The sequence below is a fragment of the Pelodiscus sinensis genome, chromosome 5 (assembly GCF_049634645.1).
Source record: "Pelodiscus sinensis isolate JC-2024 chromosome 5, ASM4963464v1, whole genome shotgun sequence".
NCBI classification, from domain to species: Eukaryota; Metazoa; Chordata; order Testudines; family Trionychidae; genus Pelodiscus; species Pelodiscus sinensis.
Window position 1 is genome coordinate 65,726,760 of NC_134715.1, and position 18,593 is coordinate 65,745,352.

At 44.2% G+C, this 18,593-nt stretch overlaps 1 protein-coding gene across 15 annotated transcripts in view; it reads right to left on the reverse strand.

The window, feature by feature from the left end:
* The window catches only part of CBR4 (carbonyl reductase 4), a 169,949-nt gene that overhangs the window by 126,453 nt on the left and 24,903 nt on the right, over positions 1–18,593 (reverse strand). For all 15 annotated transcript variants that reach the window (XM_075931141.1, XM_075931140.1, XM_075931150.1 and 12 more), the window contains exons 2-5: positions 14,523–14,664; positions 13,486–13,606; positions 10,479–10,615; positions 7,639–7,773 (exon numbers count right to left, since the gene is read on the reverse strand). In XM_075931141.1, the coding sequence (XP_075787256.1) occupies positions 7,639–7,773; positions 10,479–10,615; positions 13,486–13,606; positions 14,523–14,664 (535 nt within the window). The remainder of the gene's footprint in view (positions 1–7,638; positions 7,774–10,478; positions 10,616–13,485; positions 13,607–14,522; positions 14,665–18,593) is intronic.

Consider the following 18,593-nt stretch of genomic DNA (forward strand, 5'->3'; position numbering starts at 1 on the left):
GAGCTCTATAAATCACGTAGAGAAGTGAAAAAGGATGTGTAATCCACCCCCTTCACATAACACAAGAGTCGGGGTGACTTGAGGACATGAATAGGCAGCAGGTTTTAACAAAACCAAAGGTTGGAGGATGCTCAGCCTTCCCCTGCCTACCATACCCCACACGCATACTACTCTATCAATACTGTGTTAATCCATCAGTGAGCCAGACAAATTCTAGCTATGTATCTGTCAGTGTCCCTCAGGCACGGGGACCTTGGCATGCACTTCCTGCAAGGCACATGCAATTTGTAGCCCTCCTTACTAGTTGACATTGTAAAGGCCAACCTGTAATTTCCCCCTTGCCTTCTGAGAAGGGAGTTGAAGAGTTGCTACCCAGGTGAATTCCCTAATCATTGCATCATAGGCAACAGTGATGAGGGCTCCCACAATGTTACCATTAGAAGTGGTTTCACTTTAAGGTGAGGCGAGGCGAGGCATTATGCTCCCTCTCTAGGCCAATGGTGGAGCTTCTCTGGTGTGTTAGGGGAGCTGCTGAGTCAAATCTTTCTGTCCCCTGAAAACGATGTGTGGGAAGAGGGATGTGCTGCAGCCCACATACATGTCTGGATTACACAGCTAGTGATGATGGAGGCTGGGAACACCTTGAGCTTGCCTGTTGCAGCTGATACACTTTAGTTAAATATTATTTGGGCAGCAGCAGCTCTGCACTTTGTAGTCTAGTGGTGAGAGTCCCTACCTTGCTTAGTGGTACTATGGTATTGAATACTCCCTCTGCCGGTCTTAAGAAGGGGTTTCAAACACAATTGTGCTGCATGTGCTCTGGACAATATAGGGTTTGTTTTCCTCTTGTCTGTGGAAACTGTTTAATTAAATGTTGGCTAGATGAGGAGCTCCTTCTGACTTCCTCTATAACCCAGAAGTTTGGCTGTGGACTTGGATTGTAATAGGTGTGGGTTTGAGTCTATGCTGGTGTCCATACCTGCCCCCGTTCTGTAATAGTCCTGGACTTGCTGCTCTCGTCTGTCTAAGCTTTACTGCCTGAGTTAAATGTGCTTTGGGCCAGGCTCACAGATACCTCCACATTCTAATCTAGTTGCTTATACAAGACAGCATGAGACCAGAGGCATTTCAAATGCATTGAGAACAATGAGTGATGGGTAATTTTGACAGTTTGATTTTTACCAGTAATAGGGATGTATTATTGAGAACTGATCCTGAAGGCCTGAAATACTCTTTGGTCAACAAAAGCAGAAACTTTTTGGTCATACAGCCTGCTTCAGAGACAAAATCCACATACAGTGAGCTCTGAAGACTGGATTTAAGCGAAGGAGGAGATAATGCCCAATCCTGGACAGGTGGCAGCTTTGTGATCATCTATGATTAATTTGGATGTACCAGATCAGTAATAACTTCACTGGGGGCTTAAAATGCCTGGAATAAAGCCATAAAAATGTGGTCATGGACATTCATCACTATGGATCCGCAATGTCAAACATATTTTTGTTGATATGAAAGATACATACAACTTTCAAGCAAGCCTGAGTTGTTTTAAGGCTTTCCATGAGAACCAAGTGAAATCCCCCATTTCCAGACCATTTCAAATTTTCATCTGTTTTGGTTTGATATTGTGAATTCTAACATGAAACAAAGCAAAACGTATGTGCACGTGCATACTCCTTTCCATATTGAACACGTACTGACTTTAGTTAATGAAAATATATAGGAGCACTATAGCAGTTTCTGTAATCTATATATGCATATGCAACTTTTTACCTTATTTATAGAAGCTGAAAATCTCTCCTTAAAATAGATGCTGTGATGTTGGCAAACTAGTTACCAGCTCATCCCAAGGTTTCAGAGGGACACTGACAGACACAACTGGAATTGTCTGGCTCATTTATGGGTTAATACAGCATTGATAGAATAGCATGGGTGTGGGGTAGGCTGAACATCCTCAAGCAGCCTATTGTGGCCCCTCCCCAGGCCAGTGTACTTCCAAGGCTGGCCCACAACATTTTGGCACCTGAGGCGGGGAGCTCAAATGATGCCCCCATATCCCCTCGCTTGGGCCAAAACTTTGAAAGGTCTCAGTTCTGCCTTCTTCCTGTTTTACTCCTCTCATGGCACTCCACCATTTCTGTGCATCTAGAGCAGAGAGACTACATATGCACCAGCAGCAGACACAATTTTCTACTCTCTGGATCCTAGTGGCACACCCCTCCCCCCAGTCTTGCACCGGAGGCAGCCACCTCAGTTCGCTTCATGTGTACTTCCCACAGGAAGTGATGGTTGGATGTGGTCCCTGCCCAGTGCTCAGGTGCCCAAGATCTGTGGGCACTGAAGCTACAATACGCCAGGCCTGAGTCTTTGCCTCCCTGCACCCAGTGCTGGGGTCATGGTATACAGTCAGAGTGCTTTGGGCTCCTGCAAGAGTGAGAAAGGTACAAAAGGGAGGGGTTGGGAGCTAGCATCCCTAGTGAGGCTGGGACCCTGGATGCCCACAGCTTCCAGGTTGCACCCAGGGATATATCCTATCATATATAGGACACCTGGATTTCTTATCTCATCCCCCATCCCCCACTAAAACACTATCCTTGCATTTAAATAGGTTATATCTGAAACAAAGAGGTTTCATATTCAAGTAGAAAAACCAATATCAATATTTCAGGATGGCCCTTTAAACTGATGCTGTAGTCAAGATAGTCCCCTCTAAACAGAAGGACATATGGAAAGAAAAGCAGATATCTATGTTTCTGCAACTAGAAATATACACCAAAATTCAATATTTACTGAATAGAAAATGAGCCTGGTGCAGATGAACTCCTAGAATATGTGGGTTATTTCTGTTTTCCATTCAAGCTTGATGGGTATCAGAACTGAACGTATATAATGCTGTCAGACATTTGTTTTCATTGGAAGGATTCAAATTAGATGCTCACATAAGGACAAATCCAGATATTCAGTTTTTGAACTGCTGCAGTATTTGAGCTGATAAGAGAAGTTGTTAAACCACAAGACTTTTCTGCCCATTTCTTATGCAGTCTGGGAAAGGAAGAGACTTAGGTATCCTATGAAATTTGTCCAAAACAGAACAGCAAAGAGTTTCCCTGTCAATACTGTCCATCTATAAAAGAAATTTCAGTCGTTGCTATGTACGAGCTTTACTTGGACCACAGTGGTGACCAAAATTGCCCATAGAAATTACTGTATTACCAGTCTTATTGTTTTTTAACACACATTAGCATTTGTTTAATACCCAATGCTCTAATATCAACTACTATTGTAAGCTATTATATGTATAAACATATGAGATACATAATTTCACATTTTAATTAGCTTATATGCTACCTGACTATTTGCTATTTCAAGTGTTGTCAAATTATTAGTAAAACATGGCCCAAGCCTTTTCTGTCCATTGGTTTACCACTGGTAGTAACAATGGTGACAGTGCTACCACAGACCTGTTAGCCAAGAGTAATGATGTAGTAGATCATTAGATACAACATACTCTGATTACCACCACCACTTTGGCTATCAGCAAAATTGGCTAATACCTGGGAGCTACTATTACTAATAAGCAGAAAGCAAGTTTGCAGGGCTGCAGTCAGGGAAGGCATGTGATAAAGCACATCCTTCCCTAGCTGCAACCTTGTAAATCTGCCTGCAGGTGGGGCCTTTCCTCCAAAAATGTTGAAAATAAGCAACATGCTATTGCCAAAACCTAAATCCCACCAACACTGATGTTACTGGAATGGGACTCATTGTTATCAACCAGAAGTTGCTAATATCATAATTGCTATTAAACCAAATGTACTGTATCAATCAATCAACACTTTTGTATGAGCAACAGTACTGTGAAAAACATCTCTGACCCAAAATTACCCTCAGGATCAACAGTGAGCATCTTAAAATCAATCTCAGACAAGAACAAGGGATCCCATTTTAGCAATATTGGTGGCCAAATCTCAATATGGATTCAAATATATTAATAGAATTCTAATAAGATTTAGTATTAGGGATGTAAAATCCCGTTTAATTTAGTTAACTGGTTAAATGTTAAGTTTCACCTGTTGCCTGATTCAACGGGGGTAAGCAAGGGGGCTGTTTTAGCCTGATGGGCTGGAACAGACCCATGGCCTGCCACAGCTGAGCTGGAGCAGCCCCCACACCGCAGGCAGGAGCTGCTCCAGCCTCATGGGGAGCCAGCAGCTCTCCGCACCCTGATGCAAGACTGTGGACTCCTAGCTCATGTGGACTGGGAGCTAGCAGCAGTGGGGCTAAAGCAGCCCACACACCACAGCAGGCCACAAGTGGACAGCTGCTCCCAGGTAAAAGTTTACCATTACCTGGTAAGCATCATCCTTTAAGGGTGATACTTACCAGGTAATCAGTTACCTGTTCACATCCCTATTTAGTATTAAATATTAAGTCTGCATGGGGAAGCTCCCTAACAATCCTCTCTCACCCCCCAAATAAGTGTTCTATATTTTTCCCTCCCACACGCAACACCTTCAAAGTTCACACCCAAGTTCCTTTCCAGTAATTACTTCCCTCTCTCTCCGCTCCTATGTTACCCCTGACCCCGCCAAGCCTTTCAACTGCTTCTGAGATGTGGAGAAATACAGCTCTGTAATGTTAAACGAAATACTCACAGTTCTGTATTAATATGCCTCGTAAGCAGTCTATTAGTTAAAAAACATTTCCTGAAACGTTTTGGTCTGTATTGTTGCAGACATATTTACTGACAGGTATTTTGAAATAAATTAGCAAAATAATTGAAAGTGGTATGACAGTGTTATTTTGATAAAATATGCAGAATTTTAAACTATTGCACGCAGAATTTTAGGCACATAATTCCCCCAAGAGTACCTATCTCTACTTTTTATAGTTTTGATAAAGTGGGCTATTTCACTCTCCCATGAAAATCTCTAAGTAAACACAACTTAAATTAATTTTATAGTTACTATAAACATTTTATTCAGAATATCTTTGAGGAAAAACACATGCATCTGGACATGTTTTAAACCTTTTGTTTATTTCGGAAAAGTTGAATTGGTAGATCCCTTTTGTGAATTGCATTTTGGCAAATACATTAGCTAAATGCAATACTCTCACACCACCGCTAGGTAAATAGTAAAAAATTCAAATAGTAAAAAATTCATATACCAACATGAAAATTACTATTCTAACTAGGGATGTAATAATATAGTCGATTAACCGATAAGCAAAGTTTATATGTTAATGCTATAGACTATTCATATTTCCCTTCCACCCCTTGCCAGTAAATTTTTTAGCAGGCTGGCCAGCAGCCCAGCTTAGTCCCAGCTTGCACTGGGTCCTGGACCTACCCCCGCTGTGGATCTGCATTTAAAGTGTATTAGGAGCCAGATAGGCAGGCTGCCTCGCTCATTTCCAGCTTGTGCCAGGTCCAGAAGCTCAGACCTCTTCCTCTCCAGAGAGGGGCTGCCCGGGGACTATAGAATAGTCAATTAAACTATAAGAATTGATAAGTTAATCTACTATTCAATTACCAATTACAGCCTGTTAGGTAACCGGTTTATTTAATGGGATCTGTCAGTTGTGTTGCTTTGTTTAATGTTTTCTTATCCTTTAAGGAAATAGCCATGATCAATAACTGGATTATTTTGCCTGATCTCAATTATGGTGTTACCCAAAGGTATGTGAAGAATTCCACCTTGGGGCTGGAAACAGCAATTAGCAAGAGCTAGCTTAGTATTTCTGGTTTCTCTAAACATTTTCAGTAATTTATAATAAAATTACTTAGCGTTCAACAATTTTAAATTACTCTTTCTTCCACAAACAACTATACAGTACTTTAAGAAACTGAAGAATGAGCCCCATTAGGAGATACAGGTTGACACTCTCTGGTCTAGTATAGCTATGTTAAATTTTGATTAATCGGCTTATCAAGTAGTCGATGGACTTTCCATTGACTTAGTGGATAAGTGGGACTCTCACTATCCTGCTGCACATCTTCCTTTGAAATGTACAAGAACTACCCACAGCTAGTTGGTCCCCATTTGTGCAGGTTCCCTGCTGCATCTCTACCTCCTCTGTCTCCCACCACCCATACAGAGGCAGCACAGTTGGGGAGGGGGTGCGACTAGTCAAATAGTGACTCAACTAATCCTTACTCCCTAGTCCAGGACTCTCCCTGACCACAGATGGTGCTAGACCAGGGAACTGGAAGCCCGGGGCTGGCCCCAGGGCAGTGAAGTTCCGCCTGTCCTGGCACCCCAGCAGCAGCGAGGTGGAGAGCCCAGCAGGATCTGCTGATGGAGAGCCTGGAATCCATCAGCCATGGGGCTGGAGTTGACCTCCCCTGGTCCGGCAATTTCCCTTAGTCAGGTCCTAAGGGTGCTGGACCAGACAGGTCTAACCTGCAGTAAAATATGCACTCCCTCATTTATTTTCTTTTGTCCACCAAAAGTCTGAAATATTAAGGAAAACTAGTAATAAAATCAGAACCAGATCTAGACAATAAATATGTAGAAAATAATCCCCTATAAAAGAGAAATTCCTCCTCACACAGCATTTCTTAAATTTCCTTTTCCACACAGAGATGATAATGGTAAGCAAACTAAATTAGACACTCAAGAAGGAATACACGTTTATTTCTTTAAGCCCATTCATATGCAAAAATGAGCTGAGTAATAAGATAAATTTGTCTAAGGTTCTCTCTATATATTATAGAAAACACTTTTCCTGCGGGATGACAGAGCGACGTCCCCAGGTCACTCTGCATCCCACAGTCCCTCCCCCCTGAGCTGCCCCACCTCCTCCCTTCCACTAGCCCAGCAGGCATTGGCAACTATGGCTCCGAGCAGCAGCAGCACTGAAAGTAAGCTGCTTCTGGTGGGCTTGAGGTGAGGGGGTTGGGAGGAAACTTGTGGGGCAGTGATGGGGGGGCCAGCGGCGAGGACCACTGCAAGTGGGGGACCGGACTGGGGCACACACCGTCCTGAGTCAGGGCTGGCTGTATCTCTGGCTACTGCCACATGGTTGGCAGTTGATAGAGTTTAAATTGCGCTGCTCCGGTGGGGGGTGGGAGATGTGGCAAGGCCTGTAGCAGAGGGGCAAGGGAGCCAAGGGAGAGGCCTGCTGTGTGGGGGCAGCGGCACAGGATTGGGGGACTGGAGCATCTCACCACATGGTGGCTGCCAGAGTTTCAAATTGTGGGCTTCACCCCCTCTCCCTCCCGGTGGCCAGTGGGATGGCTATCAGCCCCGAGGGATGGGGCCTGAGCCTGACCCTCCCTCTTGGCAGATGGGGGGGAGGAAGGGCAAGGGGACCAGAGAGAGTGCAGGGCCTGGGCTTTGTCCCCCACTCCCCCTTGGTAGCCAGGTGGGGGAGGGACAAGGACCCAGGCCTGGAGGGGGAGAGCACAGGGCTTGGGGTAGCTGGGAAAGGGCTTGGGGTGGCTGGGAAGGGGGCGTGGGGAGTAAAGCTGGGGCTAGAGCAGCAAGGGGGAGGGGGAGCCAGGGCTGGCCTGGCTTTGGGAATGGGAGGAGCCCTGTGGACAGGGCAAGTGCTCCTTTGTTGCAACCTTGCTGATCCATAACAGAAGTAAATCACAAATGCTGTACAGAGATTTAGTGTCTTAAATCACGAACTAACCTGGAGCCACCATGTTGACTCGAATTTTCCTTCTTGCTACTTCTTTAGCAAGAGAGCGTGAAAATCCAACTAATCCTGCTTTGCTGGCACTGTATACACTCTGACCAGAATTGCCCTTGAGTCCAACAACACTTCCTAAAAAAGCAACACAAGGCAAATTGAAGCAAAATCTTTTACAACAGCTTTACAGAAGTCAGAACTTTTAACCACAATCCTTTTAATAACAGTTTTAAATAACACTATCCTTTTTAAATAACAGCAATGAGAGCTCAGAATGCATGTAGAGTTCCCATTTGTAAATTGCATATATTTAAGGGAAGATTTTGGTTCTAATTTTTGTAGACAGTTACAACTATAAAGAAGGTAATGAAAATAACGTTGCGACCTGCATATTAACTTATCACAGAACTCAGACCTCTCAACTATCTATTATGTGCAATTCATAAAATTATGCATCAGAAAATTATAGTAAGTATGTGGCAAAGCTCCCTGAATACACTCCAAGGCAGAAAAAGAGCTATGCTTTTCTGTATTTTGATTTTAATTAAGAATAACACTTGCTATAATTGGCAGACATTACAGGAAGCTTATAAAGCATAATGAAATGCAGACCAAAGGTTTTTAAGGCCTTTCCCACTGACATGAGCTATGTTTACATTTGGAGGTTGCTGAAAAAGTTTAAAAAAGGAACAATGTGTTCACAAGAGAAAGGCTAAGAAAATAGTAGCAATGAATTTAATGAGAATAAAGATCTGCATAAAGTACTTCCATGTGTAAGGGTTTGTAGGACTTGGAATTAAAAAAAAATCAATCACAATCAAAAAAAGCTTTAGGGGGAACTGTAAATTTGTAAACTAGTCTCTTTTAATAAAATTAAAAGTAATTAAAGTATTACACCTACATTTGTACCCTCTTGCCATTTGTTAGGATTTTAAAAAAATTATTTTTCTAATTCTTTAACATGTTGTCTTTCATAAATCAGAAAATCTACCACTCTCTCCAGAGGATACAGACAAACTAGCTTTACACCAAATGCTATCAAAAGTGACAGGTAAATATACTAGAAAAAATGTGGGTGGGGTGCATAGTTCCCTCAAACGTGCGCACTTGCGCGGGAGTGCCGAGGATATTTCTACCCCACCCACCTCCTAAGCAAAACTGTGCAGTTGCGTGGTGGGCAGGAGGCTTGGGCCACATGGTGGGCAGGGAGCAGAGCAGCTAGAGTCAGGATTAGGCTGGAGCCATGTAGCAGGAGCAGCTAGGAAGTCACCACACGGCGTGGACCTAGCTTCAGACCTACACACAGAGCTCCCATCACTAGGGAGCCAGATAGGACAGGGTCATGCTGGGAGAGGGGGGGGGGTCTTGACTCTGGCTCAATGAAGCCCCAATGGCTGCATGAAATGAGTTTGGCAGGTCTCAGCCCAGCCATTAACCAAGCACACACTGAAAAAGTGCCACAGATAGAGGCCAACCTAGCCCCTGCCCCAGAGTATGAATGCCCCTTTGAGAGGAGCTCACTGCATGGTGGGGACCCAACTGGCCACCCTACTTACAACACTTGTTGTGACCCTATGAGCCCCCCCCAGCCAGGCTAGAGACCCCCTTCCACGCTTGTAGCTTCTGGGCTTGGGATGCAATAGGATCTACCTCAGGCCTGGCCACTGTGCTGGGTGCCTCCATGACTCCTGCTTGAGGGCTTCCTGCTTCCAAGGAGGGAAGAGCTAAGGCAGGATGCCTGCATCTATCCCACACCTCTAGCTCCAGAACTGGGAGGGACTGAGGCCCCAGAACCACGTCACAAGTGCTCAGTGAGGTTCCCCCTGCCTGTGACATATCCAACCAGCCTTAGCCCAGCCTGGGCCATCCCCACAAGAGCTATAAACATGGAAAGTTGGTTACTGAAAATCTTGCAGTATTGATTTTATTTTTATTTGACTTCATAACAAACATTTGAAGTCATGCACCTTGTTAATTATCCCTTGTTTTAGTATTCTTTCTTCCATAACATTATTTATTTGTTAATAACTTGGGTGCTATGGTGGCACACATCCAAACAAGCGCACATGACTTCAATATAGGTGCACAAAAGACAAAATTCATTCCACTCATGAATGGAAAATCTTAGCGGGAACACCAGTGGGTTGGGGTTATTTCAGTTGTAGGCATCTTTGGTTTTCATCTTGCAATTAGGGTGCAACTGTCTAATCATTTGAAGATTTCAGGCTTGGAGCACAATAGGCACCATATTTTTAGAAAGGAGATTTTTTTTTTTTTTATTATTTGATTATGGCCCTCTACAAGTAAACTATACTCAATTATAAAGAATTAATCCTAGGAATGTTAAATTTCGATTAACTATTCGAATAGTCAATGGGATTTCTATCGAGTATTTGATTAGTCGAGAAGAACTTCTGTGTTTCACCTTTGAAATGTACAAGAGCCCTAGCAGGGGCTCTTGTGCATTTTAAAGACAGAAACATTAAGTGGAGCCCCAGGCTTCTTGCAGAGCTTCTGCTTTGAACTGTAAAGACCCTCAGCGGGGACTCTTATACATTTCAAAGTTGCCCACCGCTGCACCCCTGTCCCCTTCCACAGAGCTGTAGCTAGGGGGAACATGGTGACAGAAGCAGCAAGCGGGGTGGGGGGGGAAGAGAGGGGAGAAACTAGTCGACTAATCAATTAGTCACTTACATCCCTAGTTAACCCTATTACATTAGGGATTTCCTACATTTTGGATTCTTTCTAAATGTTTTTAGAAGAATAACTTTTAACATAAAATTTCTAAGGAATTTTAAATATAATTAAGTATCTTCAACTTGCTAAAAGTAGATACTTACCTATGTTAACAATAGCACCTCCCTGGTGTTTAAGCATACACTTTACAGCAGCTTTGCATGTCAACATTGTTCCCAGAAGGTTAGTATTAATTTGGGACACCATATCTTCAGATGTGGTTCTCAGCAACAAGCCATCCCTGCCATTAAAAAAAAAAAAAAAAACAACCTGAAAAATTGGTTTAAGTGATCCCTGGTCAAATTCACTTCTCCTGGGGGAAGAATTTGATCCAAATTACTAGCACTGTTCTTGATAACTCTGAAAATTATGCACATTAATAAAACATAAGGCCAATATCTGCCATTCTGCTGATAGTATATTACAAGCAGTCAAATATATTAGCTGAGAGGACTGTCAAACACTAATTTCTAATTTTATTTTTGGCCATCGAGAGTCAGGAGAAAAATATTTATATTTGTACTGGAGTTTTACTTCCACTGAAAATAATGTATCTGTGAGTACAACACAAAAGACAAGGTGGCTGAAGTAATATGTTTTTACTGAACCAATTTCTGTTGGTGAGAAAGATAAGCCTTCAAACTTACAGAGCTGTTCTGCAAGTTTGGGAAATGAACTTAGAACATACATCCTCTTTACAATTAGACATCCACAACTGGTCCATGTCAACTAACTGAAGCTCACAAGGCTAGAAATTGTGGTAGACATATTCAAGCTCAAGCTCCAGACTGAGCCCTAATGTCTATACTAGGGATATAAAATCCAGTTTAAAAACCAGGATCCTGCAGAAAAGGGCTGCTTGGGCCAAGCCTGGCCCGCTGTGTCACAGGCAGGGGCTGCTCAGACTGGGCCAGGCTGCTGGTTAACCAGTTATCCCAGTAAGCATGCCAGGAAGGCTAATTCTTACTGGTTAACCCTTTACATTCCTAGTCCACACCGCAATTTTAAAGACCTACAGCCCAAGTTTTCAAATCAGCTGACTCAGCTAGGGCATTTAACTCAAAAGTGGACAGGGATGAAAGTAAATTAAATTTCTTTCAGGTACAGGCCTATCACAACTTGCCCCTCCACTTGGGGGGGTGCCTCAGGCAGGAGGGTGCAGTACCATGGTACCTGTAAGAAATTTAAGGGCAGGGTGGAGTGTGGGGGGCTCAGGGCAGAGGACTGGGGTGTGCGGGGTGCTGGAGCAGGACTGGAGTATATGAGGGGCTCAAGACAAGAGGTTAGAGTGTGGGTGGTGCAGGAGGCAGGATGAGAGCTGGGAGTGTAGGGGGGTGCAAGAATCAGAGTTGGAGTGTATGAGGGGCTCAGGGCAGGAGTCGGAATGTGGACAGGTGCAGAAGTCAGGGCAGAGGATCAGGGACATGGTGGAGAATGCAGGTGTCAAGGCTGTATGAGGGGCTTAGAACAGGGGGGTTGCGTATTTGGAGGAGCGAAGTACAGGAATCAGGGTTGGGGTGTATAAGAGGCTCATGGCAGGTGGATGGGGTATGTGGTGGAGTTTGCATGCAGCAGGGTAGGGGGAGGGAGAGTGATGGGAGACTCTGACTGGGCTGCCATGGCCTGTCCTCCTACCCAGGCTGGTGCTGGGCCATTGCAACCAGATGGGGCCACTGCCAGCCCCTCCCACAGCAGAAGGGGACCAGACTGCATGGCCCAGGAGGTCACAGCCAGACATGCTAATTCTGCCCCCCTTCTCTCCCCTCCCCACCCCCCCCCCCCCGCACCATGGCAGGAGAGAGGCCAGGGGGCGCTGCCAATCCCTCTCATGGCCACATGTGAACCAGCCTGCAGGACCTGCCCCAGGATTGGGGCCACAGCTGGGCCACCACAGCTGCAACAGGGCAGGGGCCAATTCCACCTCTTTCTCCGCCACAGCAGGAGCAGGATCACCATCAGCACCTACCACGGCAGATGGGGGCTAAATTGCAGCTGGGGTTAGGCCACTGGAAGAGCAAGGTCAGAGCATGACTGCCACCAGCTCCTCTCGCAGCCAGACAACAGGGCCTGTGCCTCCGCAACTGCAGAGAGGCTGCTTCTATCCCCCGTTCCAGGAGTGGGGCCAAGCCACTGTGGCTGCATAGTAAGCCGGCTGAGAGTGTTCAACAGTGCAGCCCCAACTGGTCCTTTTAAATTGCCTTCTCCAGATCAAACGCCTCAGAGCAATTAAACAGAAGGTGGAATTGTTTAGCATAGTAGTCAGCACATTTCAAGGGACTAGTCAAGAAGAAACAGGGCCACCCTTTGCATCTCTCCAGCCATGGGGGAAGGGCAAAGGGTTACAGATCGTTGTACTAACTATAAGATATAAATCCAGTGTCTTTATTCAATGCATGGTTTTTAGTGTCTAGCAACGTTATCAATTTATGTTCCTAGTCTCATCTTTTGAAAGTGTTGTGCAGGTTTCTTTTGGGAATGAGAAATGAAAGCGTATACAGAGAATATGGCCTTGTGAAAAGCATTCACTCACATATGGTGTTTGTGTCTTATTTTTCTGGGAGAGTTCATTTGAGGGCATAATGATAGCTTTGTTTCACGTTCACAGTTGTTACTGGGATAGTTAGTGCACTGGATTAAGTATATCACACATTACAACTGGCAAGTCAAGATCCATGGATCTTGAAAAATATATTGTGGGTGGATATTGATCATCATAGCAGTAAAGGTATGCCTTCAGGTTTTGCATCTATTGTTCTGGCTGTAACAACACTAAATAGTTCAGATAGATTTAAATTAATTTGTAAAGGCATTAATAATGTGTTTAATTTTGCAAAATACAGGACTATGTAGCACTTTAAAGACTAACAAGATGGTTTATTAGATTATGAGCTTTCGTGGGCCAGACCCACATCCTCAGATCAAATAGTGGAATCTAATAAACCATCTTGTTAGTCTTTGAAGTGCTACATAGTCCTGTATTTTGCTTCAGCTACACCAGACTAACACGGCTACATTTCTATCACTATTTAATTTTGCAGTTACTCTTCATCATATTTAGTACCATTCAATAAGAATGATTCATATTTACTCATATTTAAGTGTAAAACTAACCTGTTGACACCAGCAGCATTAACCAAGTAATTAACGTGACCTAAATTTTTCTCCACCTCTTCAAGTGTATTTTGGACCTCTTGTTCCATGGATACATCACAGCTAAGTGCCATATGACCTGCTGTAAGGGTAACAGTAAATATAAATAGTAAAATTATAGTAAAAAGAGATGCTGGACTAGTTCTAACTTAAGAAATCTGTTCCACCTCAAAGGAGACTTAAATGGAGGAAAATTTTCAAGAAGTGTTCTGATTAATTACAACTTTTTCTGTTTGTGTTTTTTTGCCCTTTTCAAGTTGGGAATCAATGTGGTCTAGAGCAGTTTGAGATCTGAACTGGCTGGAAGCCAAGTTTTAATGCCATTTCTGTCACCAACTCACATGACAATGGATGACTGCCTTAATCTCAGTTATCTCACCTGTAAAAATTACCTGCCTTCCCGGTAAGAGTCTCTTATGAACATTATATTAGGGGGTGGGGGGAAGAGAAGGGGAGGAGTAAAAAGATGTATGAACTGCTCTTAAATGCAAATGAAATATAAAATATAAAATCTCAGAAAGAACAGCTGCTTCTTGAATACTATTGGGAATTGACACACTTCTCCTAACTGAAAATACCCTTTTTCAGTTAGCACAAAACCTGCCAGTGTCAGGCCCTGGATTTCATGGCCTATAGTTTAAAATCAGCAATGCACACAATTGTGCTAAAAAATAATTTAAGTGCATTTTACAATTAATACACACAATTCACTGGATATTCATTTGAAATAATACACAATTTTAAAACCAAAAAAGACCATCTTGCTTCCAGTGAAGTTTGAGAGAACTTTCCTCTTGACAATTACGAGAGCAAGCCTAGACCATTATTCACACTATTTCAGATACTTCTTCCACCTGCTTTGTCGTATATGCCTTAATTCTCAAATAGATGCTCTAATTTTCACTTGCGTTTTGTACACCCTCAGTTTAGATAACTGATAAGAGTAATGTATGTAAACAGTAGACTGTACATAAATAATAATAAAACAATATACATACCACCAAGATGACTGACAGTGGTTTGAGCTACTTCCAGATTTCTAGCAATAATAGCTAAATGATATCCTTTCCATGTCAACAGTTGTGCAACAGCCTTTCCAATTCCTCGGGATCCTCCAAAAATGGCGCACACTTTGGTCATCTCCAAAAAATAATTCGCAAACAGCAAATAAGTACACAGTCAAGAGTGGCAAGGCAGAAAATTTTTTTACTCTATTTTATCAGGTTATTTCAATGCTACTGTATTTATAATTTATTGTTTATACTTGAAGTTTAACTAACAGCTGAACTAAACTGTGTTAAGAGAGAATATCTTCAGTTGAGAAATAGTTGTGCTAAAATTTCTGAGACAGATAATCTTCAATTTTTCAGTCAGATAACTACTAACTGAACATTAGGGATGTTAGCTATATTTTTTTTGAGCAAACGTGTAACCACTTGAAATTTTAGTCATTACAAGTTTACACACTGGGGGCAGAAGCTAGGGCTTGCACTTGCTCCCCCACCTCTAATAAAGAGGCACCAAGGGGGAGGGGAGCAGTAGCTCCATGGGAGTCAATATGCATGGGGAGACAGCTTGAAAGTCAGCTCCCCATGCGTATCATCTCCTGCCTGAACCCCCCAGCTGCTGTCTCTGTGGGTGGCAGCAGCAAGGAGAAGGGGGGCAGACAGCTCTGCGGGGACCTGTATGCACATAGAGTCAGCTTTCTGCATGTACCGTCTTTGCCTGCCCCCCTCTACTCCCATGCTGCTGCCTTTCAGAGGCAGAAGCACACTGAGGGGGCAGCTGGCTACCCCAGAGCACTGCTCCCACCTCCCCGCCCCATGCTGCTGCCTCTGTAGGAAGCAGCAAATACCGAAGGGAAGCGACGACGTGGGAGCCAGTACGGGTCAAGAACCAGCTTAAAAGCCACCTCCCCATAGGCACCAACTCCTGCCCCGCCCCCTGCTGCCTCTTACCCAAAGGCAGCAATGGGAGTGTGCATGTAGTTGTTAGGATTAACCAATAAGTCTGGCCTTATCAATGTTAATGGCTACATGCTAATAACAGATAATTTTCAATAGGGTAAGTGCAACAAAGTTTGCAAGCAGTACCATTATAAAGATTATATACCTGCTCAATTCAGTGCTTATAATTTAAAGTCTTTTTGAAGACAACTCAAGAATGAAATGCAACTACATTTCATTAGCTCTTCTGAAATTAAAGTCTTTTGACCTTGGCCTCAAAACTCATCCCAAATATCTCTATGTGATAGCCTAACACACTATTGCAGGGATGGCCAACCCACAGCTCTCAAGCCGCATGCAGCTCTTTGATTTAAAAAATGCATCTCCTGTTGCTTCTAAGCAGCGTCCCAGCATGTGATCACAGCCGGCCGCTCAGCACACGTACCCCAGCGCCTGGAGGGAGAAGCGGGTGGCAGCAGAAGCGGCTCCTGGACCCAGGCATTAGTTTAGAGACAGAGGGGGGGGGGGGGGGGGAGGGAAGAGGGGAAGAGTGTGCCTGGCTCTGGGGGAGGGGAGGGCAGCCAACATAGATGTCATATTTAAATTCCAGGGCAAAAAAAGAATCATCATGTACCTGGTGTAGACTGTATTTTTTTAAAGAAAATTCAAAGGCTATTGTTTGCCAGGATGAAGCAATAATTCTGAGATATGAGTCTGTCCCTTATTGTTTTTGAATCTCTCATATTTGCAGTCTGGGATGGGCACTTCAAATTGTGCTAATTTACTTCTCAGTTCAGTTTAAATTTGAAAAACTCACAGGACATAATAGGGCAGTAGTGTTAAATTTGAAATACAGGCAGTCCCCGGGTTACGTACAAGATAGGGACTGTAGGTTTGTTCTTAAGTTGAATCTGTATGTAAGTCGGAACTGGCGTCCAGATTCAGCTGCTGCTGAAACTGACCGCCAGTTCTGACTTACATACAGATTCAGCTTAAGAACCCCAAGCTTCCCCAAGTCAGCTGCTGCTGAAACTGATGAGCGCTGATTCCAGGAAGCCTGGGGCAGAGCAACTCTGCCTTGGGCTTCCTGTAGTCAGCGCTGGTCAGTTTCAGCAGCGGCTGACTTGGGGACGCCTGGGGCAGAGCAGCTGGGGTGCTGCTGGGTTGCTCCAGTAGCACCCCTCGGCGCTACTGGACCAACCCAGCAGCACCCCAGCTGCTCTCCCCAGGCGTCATGATTCAGCCACTGCTGAAACTGACCAGCAGCGGCTGAATCAGGACCTGGGGCAGAGCAGCTGGGGTGCTGCCGGGTTGGTCCAGTAGTGCCCAGAGCGGGTGCTGCAGGACCAATCCGCAGCACCCCAGCTGCTCTGCTCCAAGGTCCAAAACAAAAGCCTGGTCTGCTGGGGGGGGGCACACTATCTGCGCCCCTCCCCCCCCAGCAGACCAGGGACACAGGGAGCAGAGCAGCAGCGGCAGCGGGGTGCCGCACCTCTGAGGCTTTGCTCTGGCAAAGTCTCAGAGGCGCGGATCCCCCCCCCCCCACGGCTGCGGCTTCAGTCCCGGTGCCTGTGGTCTGCTGGGGACGGTCCCCAGCAGACCACAGGCACCGGGTCTCAAGCGGCAGCAGCAGCGGTTCCCACGCTTCTGAGGCTTTGCTCTGGCAAAGCCTCAGAAGCGCGGGAACCCGCCCGGTGCCCCTGGTCTGCTGGAGACGGTCTCCAGCAGACTAGGGGCACCGGAGCAGCTTACAAACGGGGCTCTCTCGCCCTGGAGCTCGCAGGTAGCAATCCGCTACCTCGACCTCCGGGGCGAGAAAGCCCCATTCGTAAGTGCGGATTTGACGTAAGTCGGATCCGCGTAAGTTGGGGACTGCCTGTACATGGCGGGGATGCTTTTTTTTTTTTTAAGTGTGAGAATATTACTGTATTTTTAAAGGTTTTTTTTTTTTAATTTGATGTTTGTTCCTTGTCAAGTTCTCTGAAGATCTATGGACTGGCCGTGAATTTTTTAAGTGACTAGAGACTTTTTTATTGGTTTTAGTCCAAAATGTACTATAATGTTATTTTTATCGCTACATTTTGTGTACTGTATCTTTCTATATATAGACATATACAAATAAATATATAATACATGGCTCTTCGTACTCTATCCACCGCACTATTATTTCACTCTGCTACTAAATCAACCGTATTTGTGCTTCTCCTTTTAAATAATAAAAAGGTTGTTTAATCAGCTGAAATGATGCGTTAGCATGTATGTACTTAACTTCAGGCCCAAAACTGGTGCCTATATACTGAATAAGCACACTAGAATTTGTCACTGCCATTACAATATTTTTTCCTGAGGGAGGGGTGCTGGTAGAAACAAAACCACCTAGTTTGGATATGCAAACAATGTCAAAAAGCATCTTTCTAGTTAATTGCCATGTTATATCAGGGGACAGTTAAGAACATATGTTTTTAAAATGAGAATATTCTGGAACTACACAGACTCCCCTCAGCATTTTTATACAATGTTAGGAAATTGTGAGAATACTCTTTAAGAAAAATTAAGTCAGAATAAATCACCCATCCACAAAGAACCATTACAACTGGTGGTTTCAACAGAGTAGCCTAGAAATGAATCATGAAGATTGTATAGCGTCATTCCCATTTTAATCACTGCACCATCTGCCTATTATCGCAAATAGGGATGTGAACAGGTAACCATGACTGATAGGGGTCACCCTTACTGTGTGATGCTTACCAGATAACAGTTAACCAACCCCCCAAAGAGCAGCTCTCCACCCACAGCAGGCAGAGGGTGGCCCCAGCCACATGGTAAGCAGTTAATTGATTAACCAGGATTTTACATCCTAATCTCATGAGTATTATTTCATCAGTATTCTCACCTGTGAGACACTACAGACACCATTTGTTTTTTACCACAGCATTTTGTAATCAAAGGATTTCAAAATGCTTTAGAAGGCTTTGACCATTACAGGACTACTCACGGAATCATAGAGCTGGAAGAGACCTCAGAAGGTCATCAAGTCCAGCCCCCTGCCCAAGGCAGGACCAATCCCAACTAAATCAACTCAGCCAGGGCTTTGTCAATCCGGGACTTAAAAATCTCTAGCGA